Source organism: Netta rufina (genome assembly GCF_964035555.1).
Source record: "Netta rufina genome assembly, chromosome: 15".
Taxonomy (NCBI): Eukaryota; Metazoa; Chordata; class Aves; order Anseriformes; family Anatidae; genus Netta; species Netta rufina.
Window position 1 is genome coordinate 15,501,516 of NC_140138.1, and position 24,574 is coordinate 15,526,089.

Consider the following 24,574-nt stretch of genomic DNA (forward strand, 5'->3'; position numbering starts at 1 on the left):
CCCATTCAGCCAGCCCTGCTGCCATCAGCACCGTGCCCTGCTCCCAGGGGGCTGCCAAAAGCCCCCCAGCTCTGCCCCAGCCCCTCAGCCGCCCTCTACCTACTCCTGGAAGCAGCGAGGGCCCGAGGCGTGCTCCGTTCAAGCTGCCTGTTCCAGGCAATCAAGCAGGTTTGATTGGCTGAACGCTCCTCTGATAATTTAATTTAGTCGGGAATCGTTTGCGAGGTAATAAAAAGAGACTGGCTCCAAATCCATTCATTTAATTCAACGAGGGACACTTACTGCGGCGGGCCTGCCTCCGCCAACCTCCCCTCGCCCCCCGTCACGCCGACACCTCGCGGCGCTGCTTGGGGACCCTCTGTAAGAGCCACGATCCCGCGGTGACAGCTTAATTGTTCCTCACGCTGACAGGGGTCACCCCCAGCCAGGCACGGCGCATTGTGCAGGGCCGGCTCGGGAGGCTGCGGAGAGGAGGGAGAGGAGGATTTACGGCCGGCAGAGAGTTTGGAATTCCTCCGCTTGCGCCTGTTAAATGATGAACCCGCCCCGTGGGGATTGGGGCTATTGATTGTAATTTGCAGTTAAGCCCTGGCTCGCTGAGGAATCGGCATAATAAATGCCCACCGCATTAGGGCGGGGAGGAGACCTGGGAGCTGGAGGAGAAGGGAGCGGAGGGTGCCCCAGGGTTTGGAAGAACCTCGGGCTCGACTGCAGCAGTGCTCGAAGTGGTCCCCAATTTTATCTGGTGCAGGAATCCAGTGCTGGAGGGGGAAAATGAAGCTTTCCTGAGTGTTTTTTTTTGGCCTGCTGAGCTCAGGCTCCTTGTACAGGTGCCCCAAACCACCAGGCGCAGGGACAGGGACCGCAGCCGGCTGCCCCCCTCATCCCCGCTCCTCCCCAGCCCCGCACGAGGAAGGTCAGCTCCCCTCCGTGAGCGGAGAGGAGAATAATAGCGCTCATCAAATATGCATGGGGTGGCAGCAGCCGCAGCTGCCGTGCAGCAAATATGGTCCTGCGGGTGCCGGCGGGGTGACGGTCCCCCGGAGGAGAGAGAGAGGCCAAGAACGTGACGCCGGCAGCACCCAGCCGGCCTTGGCAGCATGCGGGCCAGCTAGGCTAGCCAGGTGAGTGGCCACGGGTGCCCCAGAGGTTGCCGTGGCTTGGCCGAGGCGCTGGGGAAGGGATGTTGGTGCTGTGATGTTGGCCGCGGCTCCTCCAGCCACCCCCCTGCAGCCCCGGTGCCCTTTGCTTGCAGCTCCTTGGGTGAATCCAGGAGCTCAGAGGGATGGGGCGAGGGCTGTGGTGGTGGCACGGGGGGGCTGGCACCAGCTGTGCCCCCCCCCAGGCTTTGTTCTGTGCCAGGAGGAGCAACGTGGCAGGGCGAAACCAGAGGGTGCCGTGCTCGTCCCCTGGGTGTCCCCAAACGTCCCGTGCGAGGGGCTGGAGCGGTGCCACCCCTGCCTGCACAGCCCCAGCCGTCGAATTCACACCGCTGCTGCTTAAACTTTGATGAATCTGCAGGAATCCAGGGCTGGCATTAACATTTGATGTGGGCACCCCGCGGCCGGGCACGTGCGGGTGCGGGCGCACCGCTGCGGGGCACACGTGTGTGGGGTGCCCCTGTGGGCTCCTTCCACCCCCTGCTTCCCAGGGCTCATTTTGGGGCTGGGGTCCTGCCCCGTGGCTCCCCGTTGGCCCACGGGGAGGTGGCAGGGGCTGGTTTTGGGGTGGCGGCGCTGCTTTGTGCTGATGTGGATATGGGGATACGGATGGGGGTGTTTGTGCTGCCCCAGGTGCTCAGGGAAGAGGGTGAGGGGCTCTGGGCTGGGGTCAGCAGCGGGGTCTTTTAGGGCATCCTTCCCAGGGCACGGAGCTGGCCGTGCTGGGAGCTCAGACCCCGCAGCACCCCACTGTGAGCTGTGGGGATGGTCCGGGGGGTCCCGGGGGGATGCTCCTCACGTGGGACCCAGCTCTCCCCGCGGTGGTGTTTCTCACCTTCCCTCTGTCTTCTTCGGAAAAGTCTCGGGGCAGGAGCGGCGCGTCCCTTGCATTATTCATGGCGCCACGAGCCCCGGAGCTTGGGTTACAGCCGGCGGCCCCGCGGCGAGCACCTCACGGCCGGACTCGCGGGGTGCCGAGAGGGAGGCAGGCGGCAGCTCCCGCCGTCCCCGCGCCCCCCGTCCCCACGCCATGCCCAGCCGGGAGCCCCCCCGGGCGGCCACGGGAGCCACGCACGGGCACGTGCCCTGCTGAGACCGGGCGCAGGTAAATTCCCCTCCCCGGGGCGGGGGCCGCCTCGTGCCGGCGGCGTGGGGCATCGCCGGGGCCGGTGCGGGCGCGAGAGCCGGAGCATGAGCGGGCGCCACCGCCGGGATGGTCGGCAAGAAGGGGGAGCCCAAAAAGGAGGCGGATGGCAAGGGCAAGGGGGGCAAAGGGAAGGGGAAGGATGGCAAGAAGGGCAAGAAGGAGGCGCTGGAGGAGGCGGAGGAGGCGTCGGACGCGGAGCTGCTGAAGGCGGAGGAGAGCGAGGAGCCCGAGGTGGTGGCGGTGGAGGAGGAGGAGAAGGAGAAGGAAGAGGAGGAGGCCGCTGCGGAGGAGCCCAAGAAGGCGAAAGGGAAGGAGAAGAAGGGGGTGCTCAAGGCGGTGGTGGCCAAAAAGCCGGGCCGGGGGAAGAAGGTGCAGCTGGAGGCGGAGGAGGAGGAAGGCGAGAGCGATGCCGCGCCGGCCAAGAACGTCAAGGGCGCCTCCAAGCTGGCGCTGGGTCTTGCAGCCGACAACGCCAAGAAGAAGAAAGGGGCCAAGGGCGCGGAGGCCAAGGGCCAGACGAAAGCCTCCACCGCAGCGTCTGGCCCAGGAGAGGAGGAGGAGGAGGTGGCGGTGGCGGCACCCAAGGCCCGGGCGAAGCGGAGCCTCCGCAGCACCTCCAAGCTCTTCCTGGGCTTCAAGAAGCTGGGGCTGCGTCGTCCCAAGAAGGGGCAGTTCAAGAACACCTCCCGCTTCTTCTGGGGGCTGCAGAAGCACAGCACCAAGAGGAAGAAGAAGAAGAAGAACAAGGCCGTGCTCAAGTCCACCTCCAACCTCATGGTGCGCTTCAAGCATGTGGGCAAGAAGAGGAAGGAGGCCGATGCCGCCGCCGCCACCACCACCACCACCACCACCTCCCCGCCGCCAAAACCATCCTTCCTCCTGCTGCGCCGGGCCGGGCAGGCGGCCGAGGACGGCGCGTCCCTCTTCCGCCGGCGTCCGGAAAGGAAATTCAAGCCCCGGGCGCAGGTGCTGAGCAAGGCGGCCGCCGCCACGGGCTGGCTGGCCAGGAAACTCCTCTCGCGGCGCGGGCGGCTGGCGGGGGGCGGCCGGGCGGCCGACACGGCCTGGCTGTCCCGCATCGGTGCCAAGAAGCTGCCGTTCCCCGCGGAAGACGAGATCCTCAGGCACCGAGCCAACATGAGGCGGCTCCCGGCCGGCAGCGGCCCGGCGGCCCCCGGTACCTCAGAGAGGCTGGGCAGCATGGCGCGGCGCCCGGCACGGCCCCGATCGCTGCGTGCGCCCGCGGAGACGCCGGGGCCGCGCTACGGGTGGGCGCGGGAGGAGCAGGATGGGGGCTACGGGCACCGGCGTGGGTACGCCAAGGAGGCGCAGGATGGGGCCTACGGGCGCCGGCTGAGCTACGCCAAGGAGGAGGAAGATGGAGCCTACGGGCGCCGGCGTGGATATGCTGAGGAGGAGGAGGATGGGCCCTACGGCCTCCAGCGTGGTTATGAGGAGGAGGAGGAGGAGGAGGAAGGCTACCCGGCGGGGTATGGCTTTGAGGACGTGGCGCCCGGCCGTTACGTCGAGTACCCTGGCTACGAGGCGGAGGAGGAGTACGGTTTCTACGGGGGGGGCTGGGAGGAGGACGAGCCATTGGAGCACCCCTACGGCTACGCGGAGGACGAGGACTACGAGCCCTACGGCGACGGGACCCCGCTCCGCCTCCACGACCCTTATGGCAGCGACCTGGAGTACGGCGAGGAGGCAATGGGGCCGTTCGGCTATGGGGGGGACCCCTACGAGGACTTCGGGGACCCCCTCGGCCCCGTGGCGGGCGGCGGGGGGTACCCGGGGGCTGAGTACCCCGAGCACCGCGTCCAGTACAGCGAGGGCGGGTGGGCGCCGCACGCCCAGTCCTCCTGCAACCCCTACGCCCTGCCCCTGGACGAGATCGTCGAGGCCGAGGAGCCGGAGGAGTGGGAGGAGGAGGAGGAGGAGGAGAGGGATTATCCTTTCTCCATCCTCAGCACCTCCTCGCTCAAGGGCATGCGGGACACGCTGTCCTCCAAGCTCTCCCTCAATAGGAAGTTCAGGCTGTTCCCCCGGCCTCAGGTGAAGATTTTCGGCAGGGACCGCTTGGATATCTCCCTCCCGCCGTCCCCGCACCGTGACGAGGATGACTACGACGAGTACGAGCCGCCACCGGCTCCCGTTAGCCCCGCGGGACGCCGGGGGGGGCCGCGTCTCGGCGGCACGGGCGTGCGGGAGCCCCCTGGGGCAATTCCTGCAGCGCTCCCTCTCGCAGCCCCAGCCCCCCGGCCGTGCACCCAGGGGTGCGGGACCCCCCCGAGACCACCGTGGGGCCCCCCAGCCTGCCTACAGGCGCTTTACCCGCAGGCTGGCGGGGATGGAGAGCGCGGGGTCGCTGCGGGCAGGGGGCGGCCGGGACCCCCCGCCACGAGATGCTCCCTCCAGGGACCCCTCCCCACCAGGGGGGCCGTGGGGACAGTCCCCTCCCCGGGAGCCGGGGGGTTTGAGGCCGCCCTCGCTCCGTAACCCCTTTGCAAACCCCGGGGGCTCCCCCCCACCAGCCCGGCAGCCCCCCGGCAGCGTGCGGGGCGAGGGCGCGCGGCGCTCCCCAGGGCTCGGCTCCAGCCTCCGACGCCTCAGCCCCGAGCCCCCCACCCCACCACGGGCACCCCCAAACACCGCGATGCCGGGGTCCCAGCGTTTGGGGGTGCCCGTGGTGGGCTCGGGGAGGCCCCTGACCCCGCGGCCCTCACGGCGGAGCAGCCCCCCCGGGGTGACAGCCCCCGGGCGGCTCCCCCAAGCTTGGCCCCGGCAGCCTGAGCCCCCCACCAAGGCCGTGAAGCCGCTGATGAGGACCCCCTTCCTCCCCCCATCCTCGCGCCCTGGCAGCCGCCGGCTCGGCCCCCCAAACCCCTCCTGGGATGAGGGACCCAGCGTGGAGCTGCCCCCCTGGCAGGGCACCCCCCCACCGCCCAGCCCTGCTCCTGGGCCCCCCAAATCTTTCCTCCAGCGCATCGGGCAGCCCCTGGCTGGCATGGCCCCGCAGTCACCACCAGCAAGACCATCTCCTACCCAAACTGGGGGCCGCAGCCTGTCCCCGGGACGGATCCGGCACATGGGGCAGTCCCTGGCGTCGCTGCTGGTGGGGAGCATGGCCCCCACCCCAGCCCCCCCATCCCCACCTCCTCCTCGCCGTCCCCTGTCCCGCTCGCCCTCCCCACCGAGGCGCGCGTCCCGGCGGGACGGGGGCACCCCCAGATCTCCGAGCCCCCCTGCGCGGTGCCCGCTCCCCGCTTCCACCCCCAGCACCCGCCGCAGCCCCTCTCCCCGCGGCCGTGCCCCGGGCTCTCCGTCCAGCCTCCGCCGCAGCACCCGTGCCCCCGAAAGAGCTCCGGAGAGCGAGGCCGCGGCCGGGGAGGACGGCGCGGGGCGCTACGCCGTGGTGACGCCGCAGATCCAGAGGCTGGGCTCTTTCCGGAGGGCGTCCCGCATGTACAAGCAGCACTGGTCCAAGCAGCACGTCGTGAGGGTGCGGGAGATGCCCGACGCCTGGACGGCCGAGCAGGGCTACCCCCGGCACCCCGCCGAGCGTGGCCGGCGGCGGGGGAGCCAGCGGGGAGCCGACATCGCCCGGTACCTGAGCCAGCGCTCGGCGGCGGGCGGCTGGAGGGACAGGAACCCCTGGGCAGACGGGTACCTGGGCACCAAGCAGCCCTGGCGCAGCAAGGTAACGCCGGCGGCGGGGTGCCGGGGCGAGCGTGGGGTGGTCTGGAGTGGAGATGCCCACGGGATGGAGCTGGTGGGCGCGTGGGCATCGTGTCCAACCCCAGCCACCAGCCACCCGCTCGCCTGCCGGGAAGGGAAAGCGAGGTGCGAGGGTTTTTTGGGGAGCACGGAGCGGTCAGGGCTTTGGGGGGAGGTGGTGTGGGTGTTGGGGGTGCTGCTGGATGGGGGACGGTGGCTGCGCGGCCCCCCCCCTGCGCAGGGGACACCTGAGTCCCGCTGGCTGCAGCCCTCGTATGGAAATGCTGAGACCCGATCCGCGGGCTGGGGAGGGAGAGGTTTCGTTAGGAGGTGACCCCAGAGGGTGTCTGCTTTCCTGACGGCCGAGCTCTGGGCTGGGCCGTGCTGCTTCCACGCCACCAGCTCTGCCGATCCCCTGGGGCACGGCCACGGCACCGGGCACGGCCACGGGGAGCAGCCCCCAGCCCCCACAGCTCAGCCACCTCCCTCCATCGTTCCCCCCTGGAGGTGCCGACCTGCTCGGGGTTTCCATTGCCTCTGCTGCCGCCCTGCAGCCCCCATGGGGGCTTTGGGCGTGAGGTGTAGGTGCTGAAATGAGGGCAACGCAGCCACCTCCTGTCCCCAGCTGCTCACTAGGGGACAGTTCCTGGGGCAGTCCCCAATTTCCAGCACCCTTCTCTATCGATCTGTGACGCTCTCGCCACGGGGACCCAATTTGGCACCACGGGGTGCTTGCACGGGGTCCCTGCGCTCACTGCCGTTGGGCTCCCCAGTTTCACATCACAGCTGGGGGTTTTGGGGTGGTCAAAACCCCTCGGGTGGGAGGTGGCGGAGGGGGCAGCAGTGCCCTGATGGCCCCGCACGGTTGCCCCGTGCAGATGCAGTCGCTGTGCAGCCTGCCCATCGTGCGCTACCAGGAGCCGCGGGAGGAGGACGGGCTGGAGGACCTGACCCAGCTCGAGTGAGTGCCCCAGCGCCCCCACAGGGTGACGGGGACATTTTTGGGGACGGGTGGCATGTCCTGTGCTCCCCCTGCACCCCGTAACGCAGCCTCACCCTACACCAGGGACCTGCAGGAGGCCGCGGTGCTGAGCAACATCCGGACACGGTTTGAGCGCCAGCTCATCTACGTAAGGGCAGGGGCGCAGAGCATCCCCTGATGCTTTAGGGTTTCCAAGGGGTCTTTGTCCTCCCGGTGCCACAGCCCCACACCTCGTTGTCCTGCAGACGTACATCGGCAGCATCCTGGTGTCGGTGAACCCCTACCGGCTCTACAACATCTACGGGACGGAGCAGGTGCTGCAGTACGAGGGCAGGGCGCTGGGCGAGAACCCCCCGTGAGTATCGGGGTGCTGCCGTGGAGATGGGGCACCGGGTGCCACCCGCCCCAGGTCCTACAAGAGCCCAGAGGCTGCTGGAGGTCCCTGTGATGTAGTAACATGCACCCAAAATGTGCTCCCCCCCCCCCTCACCTCTCCAGGCACCTCTTTGCCATCGCCAACGTCGCCTACTCCAAAGTGCTGGATGCCAAACACAACCAGTGCATCGTCATCAGGTGAGAGGGGCCGGCCCCACGCGGCCCCAAATTAGCACCACCCCGATCGCTGATTGTGTCCTGGGGTGCTGGCACCAGCCCGGTGCGCGGGGTGGGGGTTTAAGGGGTCTCAGGGGGTGCCTCCCCTCTGCGTTTCAGCGGGGAGAGCGGCTCGGGGAAGACCGAGGCCACCAAGCTGATCCTGCGCTACCTGGCAGCCGTCAGCCAGAAGCGCAGCACTGCTCAGCAGGTGGGTGCTGCCCCCGTCCCCCTGTCCCCATCCCCCTGTCCCCGTCCCCTGACCCCTTTCCGCTCTCCCCTCCGCCATCTCCACCGCTCTCTCCTTGTCCCCACGCTGCCACCCGGACCACGGCAGATAGAGGTACCGGGGGGGACGTGGGTGGCACCCCCAGAGGGCTCGGCACAGGGGGGGGTCCCTGCTGTGGGGACAGCCCATGGCCGTGGTGCTTTGGGGTGTCCGGGCCGTGGGCTCACCCCGGGCTCTCCCCGTTGGCCGCGGGCAGATCCTGGAGGCGACCCCCTTGCTGGAATCCTTCGGCAACGCCAAAACCGTGAGGAACGACAATTCCAGCAGGTTTGGGAAATTTGTGGAAATCTTTCTGGAGGAGTAAGTAACGCCGAGCCCCCCGCCCCACATCCTCTCCTCTCCCGGGGGGGCCCCAGCCCAGCCCCGCTCCGGGGGTGCCCCTGCCCGCTCCCCATCACGGCGGGGTGGGACGCACGTGGGGGTGATTTTGGGGCTGAAGGGTGGCAGGGGGGGACAGGAGATGCTGCCTGAAGTCACGCAGCGTTTGCTGCCCCCTGCCCACAGCACTGGGGGGGGGGGGGTACAGGGGAGTTGTGCCCACGGTGACAGCCCGTGGGTCCCCACAGCCCCTCGGGGGGGGGGGGGGTGCCCGGTGTCCATCTCTCCATCCCTCGAGATCCCTGCTCAGATCCCCCCCATCCCTGCTGGGGGAGCACCTGGGGAGTGGGGTGACCCCAACCCGTGCTTGGGGGGGAGCGGGGGTGGGCACGGAGCCGCCCCCCAGCCCCCCAGTTTGCCAGCCGGGCGCCCGCTCTCGCCCCTGCAGCGGTTTGATCTGCGGTGCCATCACCTCGCAGTACCTGCTGGAGAAATCCCGCGTGGTCTTCCAGGTGGGTGGCAGGGGGGGCTCTGCCTCTTCCCCCCCCCCAGTGTCACCCCCACCACAGCTCTGCTCTCTGCCCCCCCCCCAGGCCAAAAGCGAGCGCAACTACCACATCTTCTACGAGATGCTGGCGGGGCTGCCCGCCCAGCAGCGGCAACGCTACTGCCTGCAGGGCGCCGAGACCTACTACTACCTGAACCAGGTCGTGTGCCCCCCTCCCTGCCCACCCCGAGGGTTTCGGGGTGCCCCATTGCATCCTGAACCCCCCGGGTTTGGGGTCGGGATGCTGATGGCCCCGTGGGGGCCGTGGCAGGGTGGGAACTGCGAGATCCCCGGCAAGGAGGACGCGGAGGATTTCCGACGGCTGCTCAGCACCATGGAGGCGCTGGGCTTCAGCGTGGACGAGCAGAACAGCATCTTCCGCATCCTCTCCTCCGTCCTCCACCTGGGCAACGTCTACTTCGAGAAATACGAGGTAACCCCCGCCAGCTCCCCCCCCAGCTGCCCTCTTTCGGCCCGATTTGGGGGCGCGGGGAAGGGGACTGTCACATCCCACGGCGTCACCCCCCGCGTCCCGCAGACGGACTGCCAGGAGATCGCCACGGTGGTGAGCGCCACGGAGATCCGGACGGTGGCGGAGCTGCTGCAGGTCTCCCCCGAGGGGCTGCAGAAAGCCATCACCTTCAAGGTGACGGTGAGTGCACGAGGAGCAGGGGTGGGTGCACGGGGGGCAGGGGTGGGTCCCCAATCTCTCCGAGCGGTGCCGGAGCCCGGAGGGTTCAAAACCACGGCCGTGGGGGCTGAAAGCTCTGCCCCGCTGATGGCTTCGTGTGTCCCCAACCAGGAAACGCTGCGGGAGAAGATTTTCACCCCGCTGACTGTGGAAAGCGCCGTGGATGCCAGGTGAGGGGAAGGGGTCTGGGCTGCGAGGGGATGGGGATGGCGCAGGGATGGAAAAGGGCCCGATCACATCTGTGCAGGCTGTGCAGGGTGCTGCAAGGGGGCAGTGGGTGGCCGGGGTGCCCCGTGGCAGCTCTCTGCTCGCCCACCCCGTCAGGGATGCCATCGCCAAGACCCTGTACGCGCTGCTCTTCGGCTGGCTCACCGACCGCATCAACAAGCTGGTGTACCCGCGGCAGGACGCCCTCTCCATCGCCATCCTGGACATCTACGGCTTCGAGGTGGGGGCCAGCCCCTCTGCATCCTCCTTTTCCCCCAGTTCACCACGGTTTCTGCGTGGTCCCGTGAGCCACGACCCTTTATTTTTTTTTTTTTTTTGTAGGATCTCAACTTCAACAGCTTCGAGCAGCTCTGCATCAACTACGCCAACGAGTACCTGCAGTTCTTCTTCAACAAGATCGTCTTCCAGGAGGAGCAGGTGAGCAGGGGAGAGGATTTGGGGTCTGCCCAGCCCCGGTCACCCCAGAGCTGGGGATTTTGGGGTGTCCGAGCGCCCACCCCGTGGCACGGGGCTCAGGGGGTGGCTGGCACCGCAGGAGGAATACCTGCGGGAGCAGATCGAATGGAAGGAAATCCCCTTCAGCGACAACCAGCCCTGCATCGACCTCATCTCCCAAAAACCCTACGGCATCCTCCGCATCCTGGACGACCAGAGCTGCTTCCCCCAGGTGACTGCACCCCTCTCTGCCACTGGGGAAACTGAAGCACGGAGCAGGAGGTGCCCATGGCCATGGCAGAGCTGAGAGCTGGGGCTGTTCCTAAATCCCTCTGGAAGCGCTCCTCCCAGCTCACAGCCCAACTGGGGGGGGGATTTCTCCCCTTTTTGGTGGGGGGCAGCACTCTGGGTGCCCTCCAGGGGTGCCGCAGGGCCTCACCCCGTGCCGTCGGCAGGCCACGGACCACACGTTCCTGCAGAAGTGCCACTACCACCACGGCACCAACCCCCTCTACACCAAGCCGAAGATGCCATTGCCAGAGTTCACCATCAAGCACTACGCGGGGAAGGTGACCTACCAGGTACGGGGCCTCTGATCCTACAACGGGGGGCCAGGAGCAGCCCCACACCTTCAGGGTTTTGGCCTGGGGCTCCTCGTCCCCCCCCTGCCACGCTCCTCACCGGGAGGTTTTGCTCCGTGCCAGGTGCACAAGTTTTTGGATAAGAACTACGACCAGGTCCGCCAGGACGTGCTGGATCTGTTCCTCAGCAGCAGGACCAAGGTAGGGCCCTGCCCAGGTGCAGGACAGGGGGACATCAGTCCATGCAGCTTTCATGTCCCCAAACATTTGTCCCCATGGTTCAGGAAACCAGGGGACCTGTGGGATGCCACCGGCTCGGCCCCATGCCCTTTTCCCATGGGGCTCCCCAGGCTTTTCCCCCTCCATCAATGCACTCCCCTCTTGGGATTCCCATCTCAAAAACCCAAGAAGGGGACCCGGGGGGGGTGCCGTGCCACCACGGCCACCTTCCTCCCCCCCCGTAACCCTTCCCGTCCCTCCCAGGTGGTGGCCAACCTCTTCTTCGGCCATGCCCAGGTGCTGGCCCGGCAGAGGAGCCTGGTGAGGAGGAGCAGCACCAGGACGCGGCGCTACAAGGCTCCCACCGTGGCCGCCCGCTTCCAGCAGTCGCTCCTGGACCTGGTGGAGAAGATGGAGAGGTCGGGGCGGGCAGGACGAGCCCTGGTGGCAGGGTTGGAGTTGTCCCCCGTCCCCTGAGGCTGACGGTGTTTCTCCAACGCAGGTGCAACCCCTTCTTCGTGCGCTGCCTCAAACCCAACAACAAGAAGGTGAGAGCAGCGTGGAGAGGGCGCCTGGTGGCACGCGGGTCCCCGCGTCCCCCTTCCCCTCGCCGGTTTGGGTTTCCTCGTGTGGTTTCACCCCCCTCGTCCCCAGGAGCCGGGGCTGTTTGAGGCCGACGTGGTCAGCAGCCAGCTGCGCTACTCGGGCATCCTGGAGACCATCCGCATCCGCAAGGAGGGCTTCCCCATCCGCATCCCCTTCCTCGTCTTCATCGACAGGTGCCAGGGGTGCTCGGGGAGGTGGCTCGGAGCTCGTCACCCCGGGGAGGTGTTTGTGGCAGCGTCCCCAGCCGGGCTGTGGCACGGGGAGGTGTCCCTTGTGGTGACAGCATCACGGGCTCGCCCAGGTACCGCTGCCTGGTCGACATGTGGTCCAACGTGGTTCCCAACGGGGCCAACTGCGTGGAGATGCTGAGGAACCTCTGCCCCGTCAGCCCCAGCATGTACTACGTCGGCGTCACCAAGGTACCGACCCCCAAAACGCCTCCAGGGTGGGCACGCGGGTCCCAGCGGTGCCTTGAGGGAAAGCAGCCGAACTGGGGGGTCTCACGGCGTGTCCCCCCCCCCCAAGCTCTTCCTGAAGGAGCAGCTGTACCAGGCTCTGGAGAGCAAGCGTGCCCGTGCGCACCACCTGGCCGCGCTCACGCTGCAGCGCTATGCCCGCACCTTCTTCATCAAGCGGCGATTCCGCTCGCTGCGCCGCAAGATCGTCCTGCTGCAGAGCCGGGCGCGAGGCTACCTGGCCAGGTGAGGGCCTGGGGGACACCCAGGGGGGTTGGTCCCAGCTGGTGGTGGCACGGGGTGACGGCGGTGCCCTCCTGCAGGCAGCGGTACCGGCGCATGAGGCACACGCTCATCAAGTTCAGGTCGCTGGTGCACATCTACGTGAACCGCCGGCGGTACCTCAAGGTGAGAGGGGTGGTGGCACGGCACGGGGGGGTCACCACCCCATCCTGAGCCCCCCCAGATCTTCAGGGCAGTGCCTGGTGGGTGATGGCACCCCAGGGAGTCCCGTGCTGCTGGGTGTCCCGCTCAGCGCCGTGTCCTTGCTTGCAGAGGAAGGAGGACGCCCGCCGACGGGCGGAGGAGGAGAAGGAGAGGATGAAGCAGGTAACGGGGCGAGGGTGTGCGTAGTGCTGGCAGCAGCGTGTGTGTGTGCAGTGCGTGTGCAATGCTGTCGTGCCCTCATCCATGCCACGAGTTTTCCCATCGCCGTGGCACCGGGGCGAGGAGCGGCGCGGCGAGCGGGTGCCACCCCTGTGCCCCTGGCAGGAGCTGACGAGGAGGGAGGTGGTGGACGTGACGCACCTGGAGATCCCCACAGAGCTGATGGGGCTGCTGGAGGCCGCGGCGGGTGAGTAGGGCCGGCAGGGCTCCCCTCTGAACCACCCCCGTCCCCATCCGTGGGGTGCAGGGTGCCGGAGCTGCCGGCTGTGCCGTAGCCGCCCGGGAGGTGAACGCCGGCTGCGTGGTCCTGGTGCCGCCCCCGGCGCTGCAGCCCGACTCCCAGCTCACCCTCCCGCTCGACATCAACGACTACCCCATGGCCAAGTACGTGCGGGGCCACTTCCAGGTAAGGGTGGCACCGGCAGCCACCGGTGGGTGCCCACCCCGGTGCGCTCGGGGCTCGCGGGGTTCCTCAGCGCCCCGGACGCGGTGGAGCAGTTTGGTTTTTTTTGGGGTCCCTGCATGAGGTTGAGCGGTGCCACGGGGCGTGAGAGGGGCCGGCTGTGGGGTGGCTGCGGTGCTGCGTGGGGCTGGAGGCAGCCTCCTGCCCGCCCGCCCTCCCTGTGGGTTCCTGTCGTCTCCAGGGGCCGGGGGGACCCCGCTGAGGTTATCGCAGAGACACCCGCCGAGCCCTGCTGGACGCCCGACGCGGGGCAGATCCGGAATCCGCGGGGCCGGGAGATCAGGTCGCTTTGCTCCCGGGCCCCCATCCCTGGCCCCGGCTGCTTTGCGCCCTTCCTTCCTCCTCCTCCTCCTCCTCCTCTTCCTCCTCTCCCCCTTGTGTGTTTCCAAGTCCCCTGGATCCCCAACAGCAGCGCCGGGGCCGGATCCTGCTCTCAGCCTCACGGCGGTGCCGGCCCCCTCCTGCCCCCCAGCCCCATTGCCTCCATCCACCGTGCTCAGCACCACGGCTCCGAGTTTCCCCCCCTGCTGCATCCCGGGTGGCAGTGGCACAGGGTCCCCGGGGACCAGGTAGCCACGGGGGGGTGCGGGTGTCGCTGCAGGAGCCGGCTTTCGGGATGCTGACGGCCCCGCTGGCAGCTCCGCTCACCCGGCTGGACGAGGAGCTGTGCCACGAGGCCCTCGGCCTCTTCAAGCTGGTAAGTGGGACGGGGTGGGAGAAAAGAGCCGGATGACGGCCACCCCGACCTACCCTCGCCGTCCCCGCCGCAGATCCTGCGCTTCATGGGCGACCCGGGGCTGGGCGGCTCGCAGGAGACCCTTTTTGGCAACTACATCGTGCAGAAGGGGCTGGCGGCGCCGGGGCTGCGGGACGAGCTGCTGGCACAAGCCGCCAACCAGGTCTGGCGCAACACCAACGTCAACAACGAGGAGCGGGGCTGGCTGCTGCTGGCCGCCTGCCTCAGCGCCTTCCCCCCCTCGGCCACCTTCGACAAGTACCTGCTCAAGTGAGCCGGGGACGGGGGGCTCGCTGGGACCCCATGGGTGGTGTGGGAGGGGGTCCGAGCCTTGCTGGGGGACCACCGGGAGGGGACAGCCCCTAAATCCATAGGGTTTCGTTTGGACAGCCTGCCACGTGTGCCCGGTGGCACTGCGGTGTCCCTCCAGCATCCCACTGGTGCCCCCAGGACCTTCCTGGCGCGTGCACCCAAGGACGCTGCTCACATCCGGGGATGCCCTGAGGTCCTCCAAGGTCCCTCGGGGGACCAAACTGTCCCAGCTGCCTGTGGCCACCCCCGGGCAGCCCCTCAGCGTCCCCCCTTCCCCGTAGGTTTGTCTCCGACTACGCCTTCGCCGGCTACAAGCCGGTGTGCCAGCGCAAGCTGATGCACGCCATGGCACGGTCCCAGCTGGGCGCCGCGGCCGCCCGCGCCTACCCGCCCTCGCTGCTGGAGTGGACGGCGAACCGGCGGCAGGCCAGCATGGCTCTGCAGCTCTTCTGCTTCAACGGTACGGGGACGGGGCTCGGAGAAGGGTCCCGGCGTGGCCAAGCCCACCGGGGTCTCCTCCAGCGGGCAGGGAGGGACGCGCTCACCGCCTGTCCCCTCTCCAGGTGACACCTTCTCCTGCCCCGTGCACTCCTGGAGCACCGGCGAGGACCTGGCTGGGGATGTCCTGAAGCACAGGTACCCGCTGGCTCAGCACCCGGCGTCGCCCCGAGTCATTTTGGGTGACCCCGAGCCATTTTGGGCGACCCCAAGCTGTCAGGTGTGGGCACGGTGTCCCCGCGGAGCCGGGGCGGCACCTCCAGCAGCCTGCTGTCGGCAGGGGGCTGGCGGAGGGCTGGCGGGGCTGGTCCGTGGCTATGAAGGCAGGCGCCCAGTGGGCCGAGCTGGCCGGCCACGACTACGTCCTGGACCTCATCTCCGACCTGGAGCTGCTGCAGGGTTTCCCCAAGCAGAAGTCGTGTTTCCTCATCGCCTGGGAGGGCGCGGGGAGCCGCGGCCGTGCCAGCCAGGCGTAGGTATCCAGCACGGGGCACCTGATCCAGGGCTGGATCGGTGCCACAGGGTCATGGGTTGGGATTTGGGGGTCTCGGGGTAATCAAACACCCTCTCCCCGTAGGGTACAGGGGCACGGTGATGTGGATTTGGACGAAGTGCCTCCTCCTCCAGCCGTCAGAGCGCCCACGCTGCCCTCGCTGGCGGAGGCTGAGGGGTACCCGCCCCACGGTACGGCACCCCCGGCACCGAGCTGCCCGCTGTGGGGTCGGGGGCTCACCCCTCACCCTTGTGCCCTGCCCTGCCAGACTCTGATTTCGGGGAGCCGCGCACCCAGAAGGGTTTGGACCGGTACCTGGACAGCCTCTTCGACCCCGTGCTGTCCTACGGCAACGGGGTGAGCGCGGCGTCCCCCTGCCCGAGGCGCAGCGGGGTTGGGGGCGTGGGGCATGGAGCAGCCTCTGCCGGGGGGCTCTGCCTCAGTTTCCCCCCCGATGCTGATCCCCAGGAGCTGGAGAAGCCGGCTGCCCTCGTGCAGAGGATGAAAGGAGGAGGTGGCACAGGAGGAGGGGACGGCGGGGGTGATGCCAAGCAGAGCCGACCCGCTGCGCCCGCAGAGCCGCGGCAGCCGAGGGGTGAGCTCCGGGGTCTGTCCCTGGCTCTGTGCCTCAGTTTCCCCTCCTGATCCCCAGCCCCGTGGCTTGGGGATGCCCTGGGGACCTGCAGCCCTCAGTGCCAGCCTGGCCCAGCTCCCCCTTTTACCTCCACAGCTGCGGAGCCAGCCCCGACCCCGCAGCGCAGGGCGGACCCCAACCCACCGGGACCCCTGGTCAGTGGGGCAGGGCCAGGAGGGGCTGGGGCTGGGTCCTGCCCAGGCTGCTCCCCAGTACTGGGGACACTGGGGGACAATGGGGACAGGAGCCAGGTCCTCACGGCGTGACTGTCCCTGCAGGGCAGAGCAGCAGAGGGGTCACCCCCCCGCGTCCCCCAGCCCCGGCCCTACCCGCAGAAAGCCGGTAAGGGGCGCAGGGGATGGGGTCCTCGGCTCGTGGCACCGAGGGGACGGGGTGGCCGAGCCACAGCTCGTCCCCACAGCGCCCACAGGCCGGCAGTGGGACGGTGAGCCCGTGCGGCACTCCCGGCTGAACTCGGAGCACTTCCCACGGCCCACGCACAACATCCGCAACATCATCCGGCAGTGCCAGCCCGCCCCGCGCGGCGCGCAGCCCCCCAGGTACCCCCCGGCCCCGCAGCGGGGCTGCCAGACATGTCCCCTGGTCCTATTGCCATGAGGTTGGGATCTGGGTGATCTTGGGGTTTGGGTGATGCTGGAATCTGGGTGACTTTGGGATCTGGGTGATGCTGGGGTGTGGGTGACATTGAGATTTGGGTGATGATGGGGTGTGGGTGATCTTGGGATTTGGATGATCCTGGGATCTGGGTGACGCTGGGATTTGGGTGATGTTGGGGTTTGGGAGATGCCAGGATCTGGGTGATGCCGGGATCTGGGTGATGCTGGGGTTTGGGTGATGCTGGGATTCGGGTGACATTGAGATTTGGGTGACGATGGGGGTCTGGGTAACGTTGGGGTTTGGGTGATGATGGGGTGTGGGTGATGCTGGATTCTGGGTGACTTTGGGATCTGGGTGATTCTGGGGTTTGGGTGACATTGAGATTTGGGTGACACTGGAGTTTGGGTGATGTTGGGGTGTAGGTGATCTTGGGGTTTGGGTGATGCTGAGATTTGGGTGACATTGGGATTTGAGTGACTTTGGGATCTGGGTGATGATGGGGTGTGGGTGATCTTGGGGTTTGGGTGGTCCTGGAATCTGGGTGACATTGGGGTGTGGGAGATGCTGGGATTTGGGTGACATTGGGATTTGGGTGATCCTGGGATTTGGGTGACTTTGGGGTGTGGGTGATGCTGGAATCTGGGTGACATTGGGGTGTGGGTGATGCTGGGATTTGGGTGACATTGGGATTTGGGCGATGCTGGGGTCCGGGTCACCCTGCGGTGCTGTCTCCGCAGCAAGCTCTTCGGGAAGAAGCAGGACCCCCACGAGGAAGCCATGCAGATCCTGAAGGAGCAGCTCTCGGCAGCCCAGGTACCCGCAGCCGTGGTAGGGACGGGACCACCCCCGGGCCCCCCCCGTGCTGTGGGGTTGCCCCCAGCCCTGACCACAGCCCCCTCGCCACCCCGCAGGGACCCTCGGAGGCGGTGGCCACGGTGAAACCCGTCACGGGTGGCGGGTACCAGCCACGAGCACCGACGGGGAGACCCGCGGCCACCCGGCCCCCAGGTATCACTGGGGGGGGGGGGTCGGGGCAGATGGGGGCATCTCGTCCTCCCCTATAGCACTGGGGGGCTGGGAACGGGGCCAGCTCTGCAGCATCCTCACGGGAGAGCTGCTGTGCATGGCTAAACCCTCTGTGCGCCCCCCCCGTGCCTCAGTTTCCCCGGGTGGAATGGGGCTGCTGGGGACACGCGGGGGTTTTTCCCACCCCTTTGCAGTCTCCGTGTCCCGGGAGCTCCCCTCGGAGGCGCAGCAGGTCCAGACCCAGCTCCACCGCAGCTGCAGCCAGGATTTCTACACCTACCACAACGTGCCGTGGAAAATGTACATCCGCAAGGAGGTGCGGGGTTTGGGGGGGGGCACAGCCTGCTCCGGGGGGGGCAGGGGGACGTGGAGAGGGCAGCAGCATCGGCTCCGTGTCCCCTCCGTGCCGGGACGGGGCTGGTGTGGGGTGGGCGCGTGGATAGAGGGGGTTTCTGTGCTGCTGTTCCCTCCTGGCAGGTTTTTTACCCCAAGGACAGCTGCAACAACCCGCTGCTGCTCGACCTCATCTTCCGGCAGGTGAGGTGCTGAGCTCCCTCTGCACCCTATTTACAGCCCCACCGAGCCTCCTGTGCAACATCCGAGGGCACGGGAGGGTCTGGGGGGGGCTGGGGGTCACGTTATTCCCTGTGCTCCTCGCCCAGATCTTCACCGACACGCTCTCTGACACCTGCATCCGCATCAGCCCCGAGGAGCGGCTCCGCATGAAGTCCCTCTTTGGTAACGCCGCCCCCCCGAGCCCGCTGCCCCCCAGGGGGGGTCACAACGGGGGCGTTCCCACCCCACCCGGCCCCTCCGGTGCCCGTCCCCATCTCCTGGGGATGCTCGGCTCCCCATCGCCATCCTGCTGGGCTGGGAAAGGGGTCGAGCATCCCTGCTCCCACCACAAAACCCACGTCTGGACCCCCCCCCGGGGGCTCACCGTGCGCCGTATTTCCCCCCGCAGCGGAAAACAAGCTGGACTCCTTCAGCCCCGTGGCCACCGAGAGCGTCAAGAAGGAGATCGTGGCGGCCGCCCGGGACGGCTGCGAGGTGTATTTCTCACGCCTCTTCCCCGCCACGGTGAGGACGCGGCCACGGGACAGGGTGGTGGCATCCCCGTGCCCTGTCTGACGTGGCCAAACCCCACCCCACCCCATCCTACAGGGCAGCGTGGGCACCGGGGTGCAGATCCTGGCCGTGTCCCACGCTGGCATCAAGCTGCTGCGGCTGGTGAAGGGCACCAACGTGCCCGGGGAGCAGCTGCGGGTGCTGCGGGCGTACAGGTAGGGGGAGAGCAGGCAGTGCAGCCCCCCCCAGGGCTCCCCCACCCGGCGTGGGGTGGGTGCCGCGGGTGCTTCACCCTCCCCTCGCCCTGCCCCAGCTACGCCGACGTCCTCTTCGTGACCACCCCGTCCAGGAACATGCTGGAGTTCAACCTGAGCAGCGAGAAGCTCATCCTCTTCTCCCCCAAAGCCCCCCAGGTCAAGGCCACGGTGGATCAGTTCATCACGGAGCTCAGGAAGGTGGGGGGGGCAGCGGGGGGCACCCACGGGTGGCTCTGGGGCTGGGGGTGCTTGAAGTCCTTGCGCATCTCCGTGGGTGCGTGCGGATTTCCCCGGGTGCGCACGCACCCCAGGGCTGTGCCAGCCCCCCCCCATTGCCCCCCAGGACTCCCAGTACGTGGTGGCCGTCAGGAACTACAGCCCCGAGGACGGCGCCCAGCTCGGCTTCCACAAGGGGGACATCATCCACCTGCAGCCCCCGGAGCGCCCCGAGCCAGGTGAGCGGCCCCCAAATCCCCGCACCCACAGCCCTGCGCCCTGCCGGGGGGGTCCCTCGGAGAGCCACCCCCTCTTGATGTCCCCGAGGTCGCCTCCGGTGCCACCACGCTGCTCTGCCCGGTGCCAAAAACGGCCTCGTTTGGGGACAGGAGGGTGCCAGGTCCCCAAATGCCCCTGTCCTTGTCCCTGTCCCCCCCCCCCCCAGACCACTACTACGGCTGCGTGGTCCGCAAGAAGGTGATGTACCTGGAGGAGCTGAAGACGGGCACCCAGGATTTTGGTGGGTGGCTTTGGGGTGCCGGGGTGTCCCCACGCGTGTCCCCAGCGTGCGCGCTGCTGCCCTGGGCCGTGCCCCATCCCGGGGCCAAATCCCCTTTCCGCTGCCCCTCAGCTGGCTGATTTGGGCTCCTTTTGGCACCAACCCTATGCACGGCCCCATCCCTGCACCCACTGGGGTCTGCGGCCCCTCTCCTGCCCCCTTTCCCTCCATCACCACCAACCCGTGACCGTTTCCAGCCAAAAACCACATCCAGACTTCACTTGGGGAGGGCTCCCGGGTGCCGCACGGGGCAGGGGCCGCTCAGGGGAGACCCCCGGGGCCATCCCCACCCCTCTGCCCGGCGCAGGGTGGAAGTTCGGGGCCATCCACGGCAGGTCGGGGCTCTTCCCGGCCGAGTACGTCCAGCCCGTCGCCGCCCCCGATTTCGTCCACTTGCTGGCGGAGAGGAAAGAGGAGCCCCGGGACAAGCAGGGCAGGGTGGCAGCCTCGGGGGCTGTGGCCGTGGCCGTGGCTTCCACCGCCGTGGCCCGGGAGCTGGACCGCAGAAGCGAGGTGGGTGCTGCCCTGGGGTTTGGGGTCACCCCGCACGGTGACGCCGTGCCCCGTGCCCACAGCCCCTCTCTGCAGGTGGCTCCTGCCTTCCCCGGGGGTCCGGAGGGTGCTGGAGGTGACCAGCTTGGGGACGTGGTGGGGACCTGCCCCATGCTGGCTTTTGCCAGGCGGTATTTCCGCGCGGCGCGCTGCGGGACCACGTGAGTGCAGGGATGGGGACACCCCGTGGAGGGGGACACCCCGTCGGGGGGGGGGACACCCGTGCCCAGACGCTCCCCTCGCCCCTCTTTCTCCTAGGGATTCCTGTGGGATGAAGGGGAAAAAGGAAGGGCCCGACGGGATGGAGATGCTGAGGTTCACCAAGGTGCGGGGTGCAGGGTGCCACCCTGTGCCCGGGGTGTCACACCATCACCCGTGGGTCCTCCCGAGGTCCTGATGTGCTCAGGAGCACCCCGAGTGCCACCCCAAAACCCATCCCAACCCCTCCGGGCTGCTCCTCTCCCCGCCAGGTCCCCATCCAGGAATCACTCATCGAGTTCACGGACGGCAGCATCAGCAAGCTGGCCGCCGAGGCTTTCCAAGGTAGGAAACCCCAAAACCCCCTGCCCCGTGGGACCCCCATCCTTGGAGAAGGGTCTGGACAAACAAATAGGGTGGCTCCTCCAGCCTCATCGCCCCCTCTGCAGCAATTTGGGAGGCTGGGGCGTTTGTCACACGGTGGGAACGGGGTGAGCTGCGTCACCGTGTGCCTTTTTCCCCCCCAGCCGTGATGAAGTTCATGGGCGACCACCCTCCGAGGGGACAAACGGAGCTGGACATCGTCTGCACCCTGCTCAAGGTAAACCCCGTGCCATGGGGGTGGTGGCAGCGGGGACGTCCCCGGCCGCGGAGCGAGCCGTGCCTGTCCCCTAGCTGTGCGCGGAGCACGAGGCGCTGCGGGACGAGGTGTACTGCCAGATCATCAAGCAGCTCACCGACAACACCAGCTCCAAGCCGTGAGTCCTGCTGGGCTGGGACAGCACAGCCAGGCTGGTTTTGGGGACAGTTTTCCACCCCGGCACCACGGGGACACCCAGGAATTTGGGGTCGCCCGCACCCAGCCGTGCCGTGCCGGTCCCCAGGGCTGCGGGTGCTGTTTCAGCTGCCCCCTCGCTCTGCCCCCGAGGGCTCAGCTCCAAATTTTCCCTGCAGGGACAGCTGCCAGAAGGGCTGGAGGCTGCTCTACATCCTCACCGCCTACTACAGGTGCTCCGAGGTGCTCAGGCCCTTCCTCCTGGCTTTCCTGCAGGGTGCCAGCGGGCGCCCGGAGCTCCCTTTCCACGGTAGGGGCTGTGCCCGCTCTGGAAACCTTTAGGGGAGCCAGAAAGGGTCGATGTCACGGCTCAGCCTCATCCTGCCGGGCTCTGTCCTGGTGCCTGCGGGGTGCCACAGAGCCCGTGCGCCTGGGTCTGCTGCCTCCATGCCCGTCCCCGTCTCCCCTAGGGATCTCCAAAGCCTGCGAGCAAAACTTCAGGAAAACCCTGCAGTTCGGCGGCCGCAGCCTGTTCCCCAGCAGCATGGAGCTCAAAGCCATGGTGGTGAGGCCGGGTGCCCGCGGGCAGGGCTTCAGATCCCCCCCCCAACCAAGATTTGGGATGATCTTGATGGGTTCAGGAGCCCCACGGGGCTGAGCTGATGGCACCGTGGGGCATGGCCCTTTGTGGGGACGTTCCTTGGGGGGGGGGAGCACTTTGGGGGTGCCCCAAACTTTTAGGGGGGCAGCATGGCTTGCCACAGCCGGATTGGCAAGGCACAGGATGGGATGTCCTGGTGGTTTTGGGGTGCTTTTTGGGCTCTCGCTGTGATAAAAGCACCCCCTGCCCCCCTCCAGGCCGGGCGCAGCGCCAAGCGCCAGCTCTTCCTCCTGCCCGGCGGCATCGAGCGGCACCTCAAGATCAAGACGTGCTCGGTGAGGCGGGGGGCACGAGGGGCTCGGCGGGGGCACCCCGAGGTTTCAGCAGGCTGGGGGGCTTGGCGCTTGGGGAAAAAAATTAAAAAAAAAAAGGATCCCTGGAGGTCGGTTCCCTGGGGAGCTGCGCAGGGCGAGCCCCCGGGCACCGTCCCAGCCACGCGTCCCCCTGCCCCAGGTGGCTCAGGACGTGATCGAGGAGCTGTGCTGCGAGATGGGGCTGCAGCGCCCGGAGGCTTTCGAGGAGTACATCCTCTTCGTGGTCACCGACAGAGGTGAGGGGCTGCTGGACGTGCCCCCCAAACCCATGCGGGTGCCGGAGGGGGGCTCGGCGGCACGCTGAGGCTGCCGGGGCCACCCAGGGCAGAACGTGAGGCCGCTGAGCCGCCGGGAATACATCCTGGACGTGGCCACCGAGACGGAGCGCCTGGCCACCAGCTACACCTTCTGGTGCCGCCGCGTGGTCTGGAGCCAGCCCCTCAAATTCGACAACGAGCTCTACGTCACCGTGCACTACAACCAGGTCCGGCCGCGCCGCGGGGCTCCCCTGGCTGTCCCCACGTCCCCAAGGTGGTCACGCTGTGTTTTGTATCCCCCCCAACACCTTTTTCAGGTGCTCCCCGACTACCTGAAGGGGCTGTTCACCGTCCTGCCGCCCTCCAGGCTGGGCGAGCAGCACTTCCAGCAGCTGGCCAAGCTGGCCGCCCTGCAGCACCGCGCCAAGGACGGCCACCGGCTCCCCACCGCGTACGGACACGGCCGGGAGCCCCCATCCCGTGGGGACTGGGAGCCCCCCGGCCAGAGCTGGCCTCATCCTCGGTGTCCCCGCAGGAGGGAGGTGCAGGATTATGTCCCCCCGCAGCTCTTCCAGCTGCTCACAGCCCAGTCCTGGCTCCACGCGGTGACCCAGCACGCGCAGCAAGCCCAGGCGCTCAGCGCACACCAAGCCAGGGCGCAGTTCCTGGGTGAGCAGGATAGGGACAGGGATGGGGACAGGGACAGGGACAGGGATTGGGATGGAGACAGGGACACGATGCCACCCCGAGGCTCCTCCGTGGGCATTTTGGGGTCTCCACGGAGCCCCCGTCGTCCGCCCCGCAGGGCTGCTGAGCGCCTCCCCCCTGTTCGGCTCGTCCTTCTTCTACGTCCAGAGCTGCAGCAACAACGCCATCGCCTCGCCCTGCATCCTGGCCGTCAACCAGAACGGCCTCAACTTCCTCAGCAAGGACACCCACGTAGGCGGAGGGGGGCTGCAGACGGGGGGATCCCCGCGTTCCCATCCCCCTGCGGCCCTAAAACGGGCTGGCATCCCTCTCCCAGCACCGTGGGGACCCCTAAAAATTTGGCACCCCGTCCCTTGCTCCTCCTGCACCCACTTTGCTGGGGCACCCACTCCTTGGGGAGCCAGCAGGGGACCTCGGGACTTGTTGTGTCCCCCCCCCCAAAAAAAAAAAATCCTTTCCATTAGGAGCCGGTGGCCAAATTCTCGCTGAGGGAGATCCAGGCCACGCGGACGCGGCGGCCGAGCCCCGGCTCCAGCTCCCCCTACGTGGAGATCACTTTGGGGGAGCTGCTGGCGCAGGGCATCACCCAGCTGCAGCTGGAGCAGGTAGGGGCACCCAAGGGACACCCAAGGGACACCTTAGGGTGTGTGTTTTGGGGGGGACGGGACACAAATTGGGGTGTCCCGCAGGGTTTGGAGCTGTGCCGCGTGGTGGCTGCGCACGTGGAGAGGCTGCTGGGGGCGCGGGAGAAGAGGCTGACGCTGCCGCCCAGCGAGATCACCCTGCTCTGAGACCCCCCCACGGCACCCAAACAGCGCTGGATGGACCTGGAGGGGGATTTTTGGGGGGGTTTGGGGGGTTTTGGGGTTTGGGAATGGGGTCTCCCAGGCTGCTGTATCTCCCCCTTGTGCCCCTCCGTAGGCTGTGACCCCGAGGATTTCATACAAGGCTGCCCCCCTCGGCCTGTGTCTGTGTCTGTGCTGTGCTCGCTGACAATGGGGGTGCCGAATGTGGACCCCTCGGCCCCCCTCATCCCTCCCAGCCCCCCCCCCAAACCCCCTTAATCCCTCCCAGCCCCCCCAAGACCCCCTTAATCCCTCTCCACCCCCCCCCAATCCTTCCCTAATCCCCCCAGCCCCTCTCAGCCCCTCCTGACCCCCCTTCCCCCAGCCCCCCGGCCCTTATCAGACCCCCTGCTTCCCCCCCCAGCTCCTCTTAGTCCCCCCACTTCCCCCTAATCTCCCCCAATCCCCCCCAATTTCCCCTAATCCCCTCAATCCCCCCCACCCTCCTCAGCCCCCCAATCCCCCCCAGACCCCCTGATCCCCCCTTTAACCCCCCGACCACCCCCAGATCCTCCCCACCCCAATTCCCCCTAATCCCCCCAGCCCCCCTAATCCCCCCTAATCCCTCCCAATCCCCCCCAATTCCCCCTAATCCCTCCCATCCCCCCACCCCTCCTCAGCCCCCCAGTGCCCCCCAAAACCCCCAGATCCCCCCCTTTATCCCCCAATCCCCCTAATTCCCCCCTTACCCCCCCCCTAATCCCCCACCCCTGCCTCAGTTTCCCCTCCCCCCTTGGGGGGGGGGACGGGCC

The 24,574-nt window shown here is 67.9% G+C and overlaps 1 protein-coding gene across 1 annotated transcript; it reads left to right on the top strand.

Annotated features, from left to right (window-relative positions):
• Positions 1-3,081: 3,081 nt before the first annotated feature.
• On the top strand, positions 3,082-23,800 carry MYO15A (myosin XVA; the record flags this gene model as incomplete). Its single annotated transcript, XM_084296175.1, is given in 63 exon segments — positions 3,082-4,482; positions 4,484-6,007; positions 6,903-6,985; positions 7,091-7,154; positions 7,252-7,361; positions 7,505-7,579; positions 7,718-7,808; positions 8,083-8,186; positions 8,653-8,716; positions 8,798-8,911; positions 9,023-9,184; positions 9,290-9,403; positions 9,554-9,612; positions 9,767-9,890; positions 9,992-10,087; positions 10,206-10,337; positions 10,561-10,686; positions 10,810-10,887; positions 11,170-11,324; positions 11,408-11,453; positions 11,560-11,684; positions 11,813-11,930; positions 12,037-12,212; positions 12,290-12,374; positions 12,522-12,575; positions 12,738-12,819; positions 12,908-13,038; positions 13,697-13,792; positions 13,866-14,101; positions 14,425-14,603; positions 14,707-14,779; positions 14,922-15,113; positions 15,219-15,325; positions 15,403-15,491; positions 15,603-15,729; positions 15,865-15,923; positions 16,047-16,110; positions 16,190-16,328; positions 17,124-17,214; positions 17,298-17,394; positions 17,607-17,728; positions 17,890-17,949; positions 18,075-18,150; positions 18,377-18,492; positions 18,577-18,695; positions 18,794-18,935; positions 19,081-19,192; positions 19,399-19,473; positions 19,820-20,225; positions 20,323-20,389; positions 20,535-20,607; positions 20,790-20,863; positions 20,938-21,020; positions 21,217-21,347; positions 21,508-21,602; positions 21,896-21,973; positions 22,152-22,248; positions 22,336-22,496; positions 22,587-22,720; positions 22,805-22,938; positions 23,075-23,208; positions 23,442-23,582; positions 23,667-23,800. Coding segments are annotated over 63 exon segments (9,774 nt in total). The 3' UTR covers positions 23,769-23,800.
• Positions 23,801-24,574: the final 774 nt, after the last annotated feature.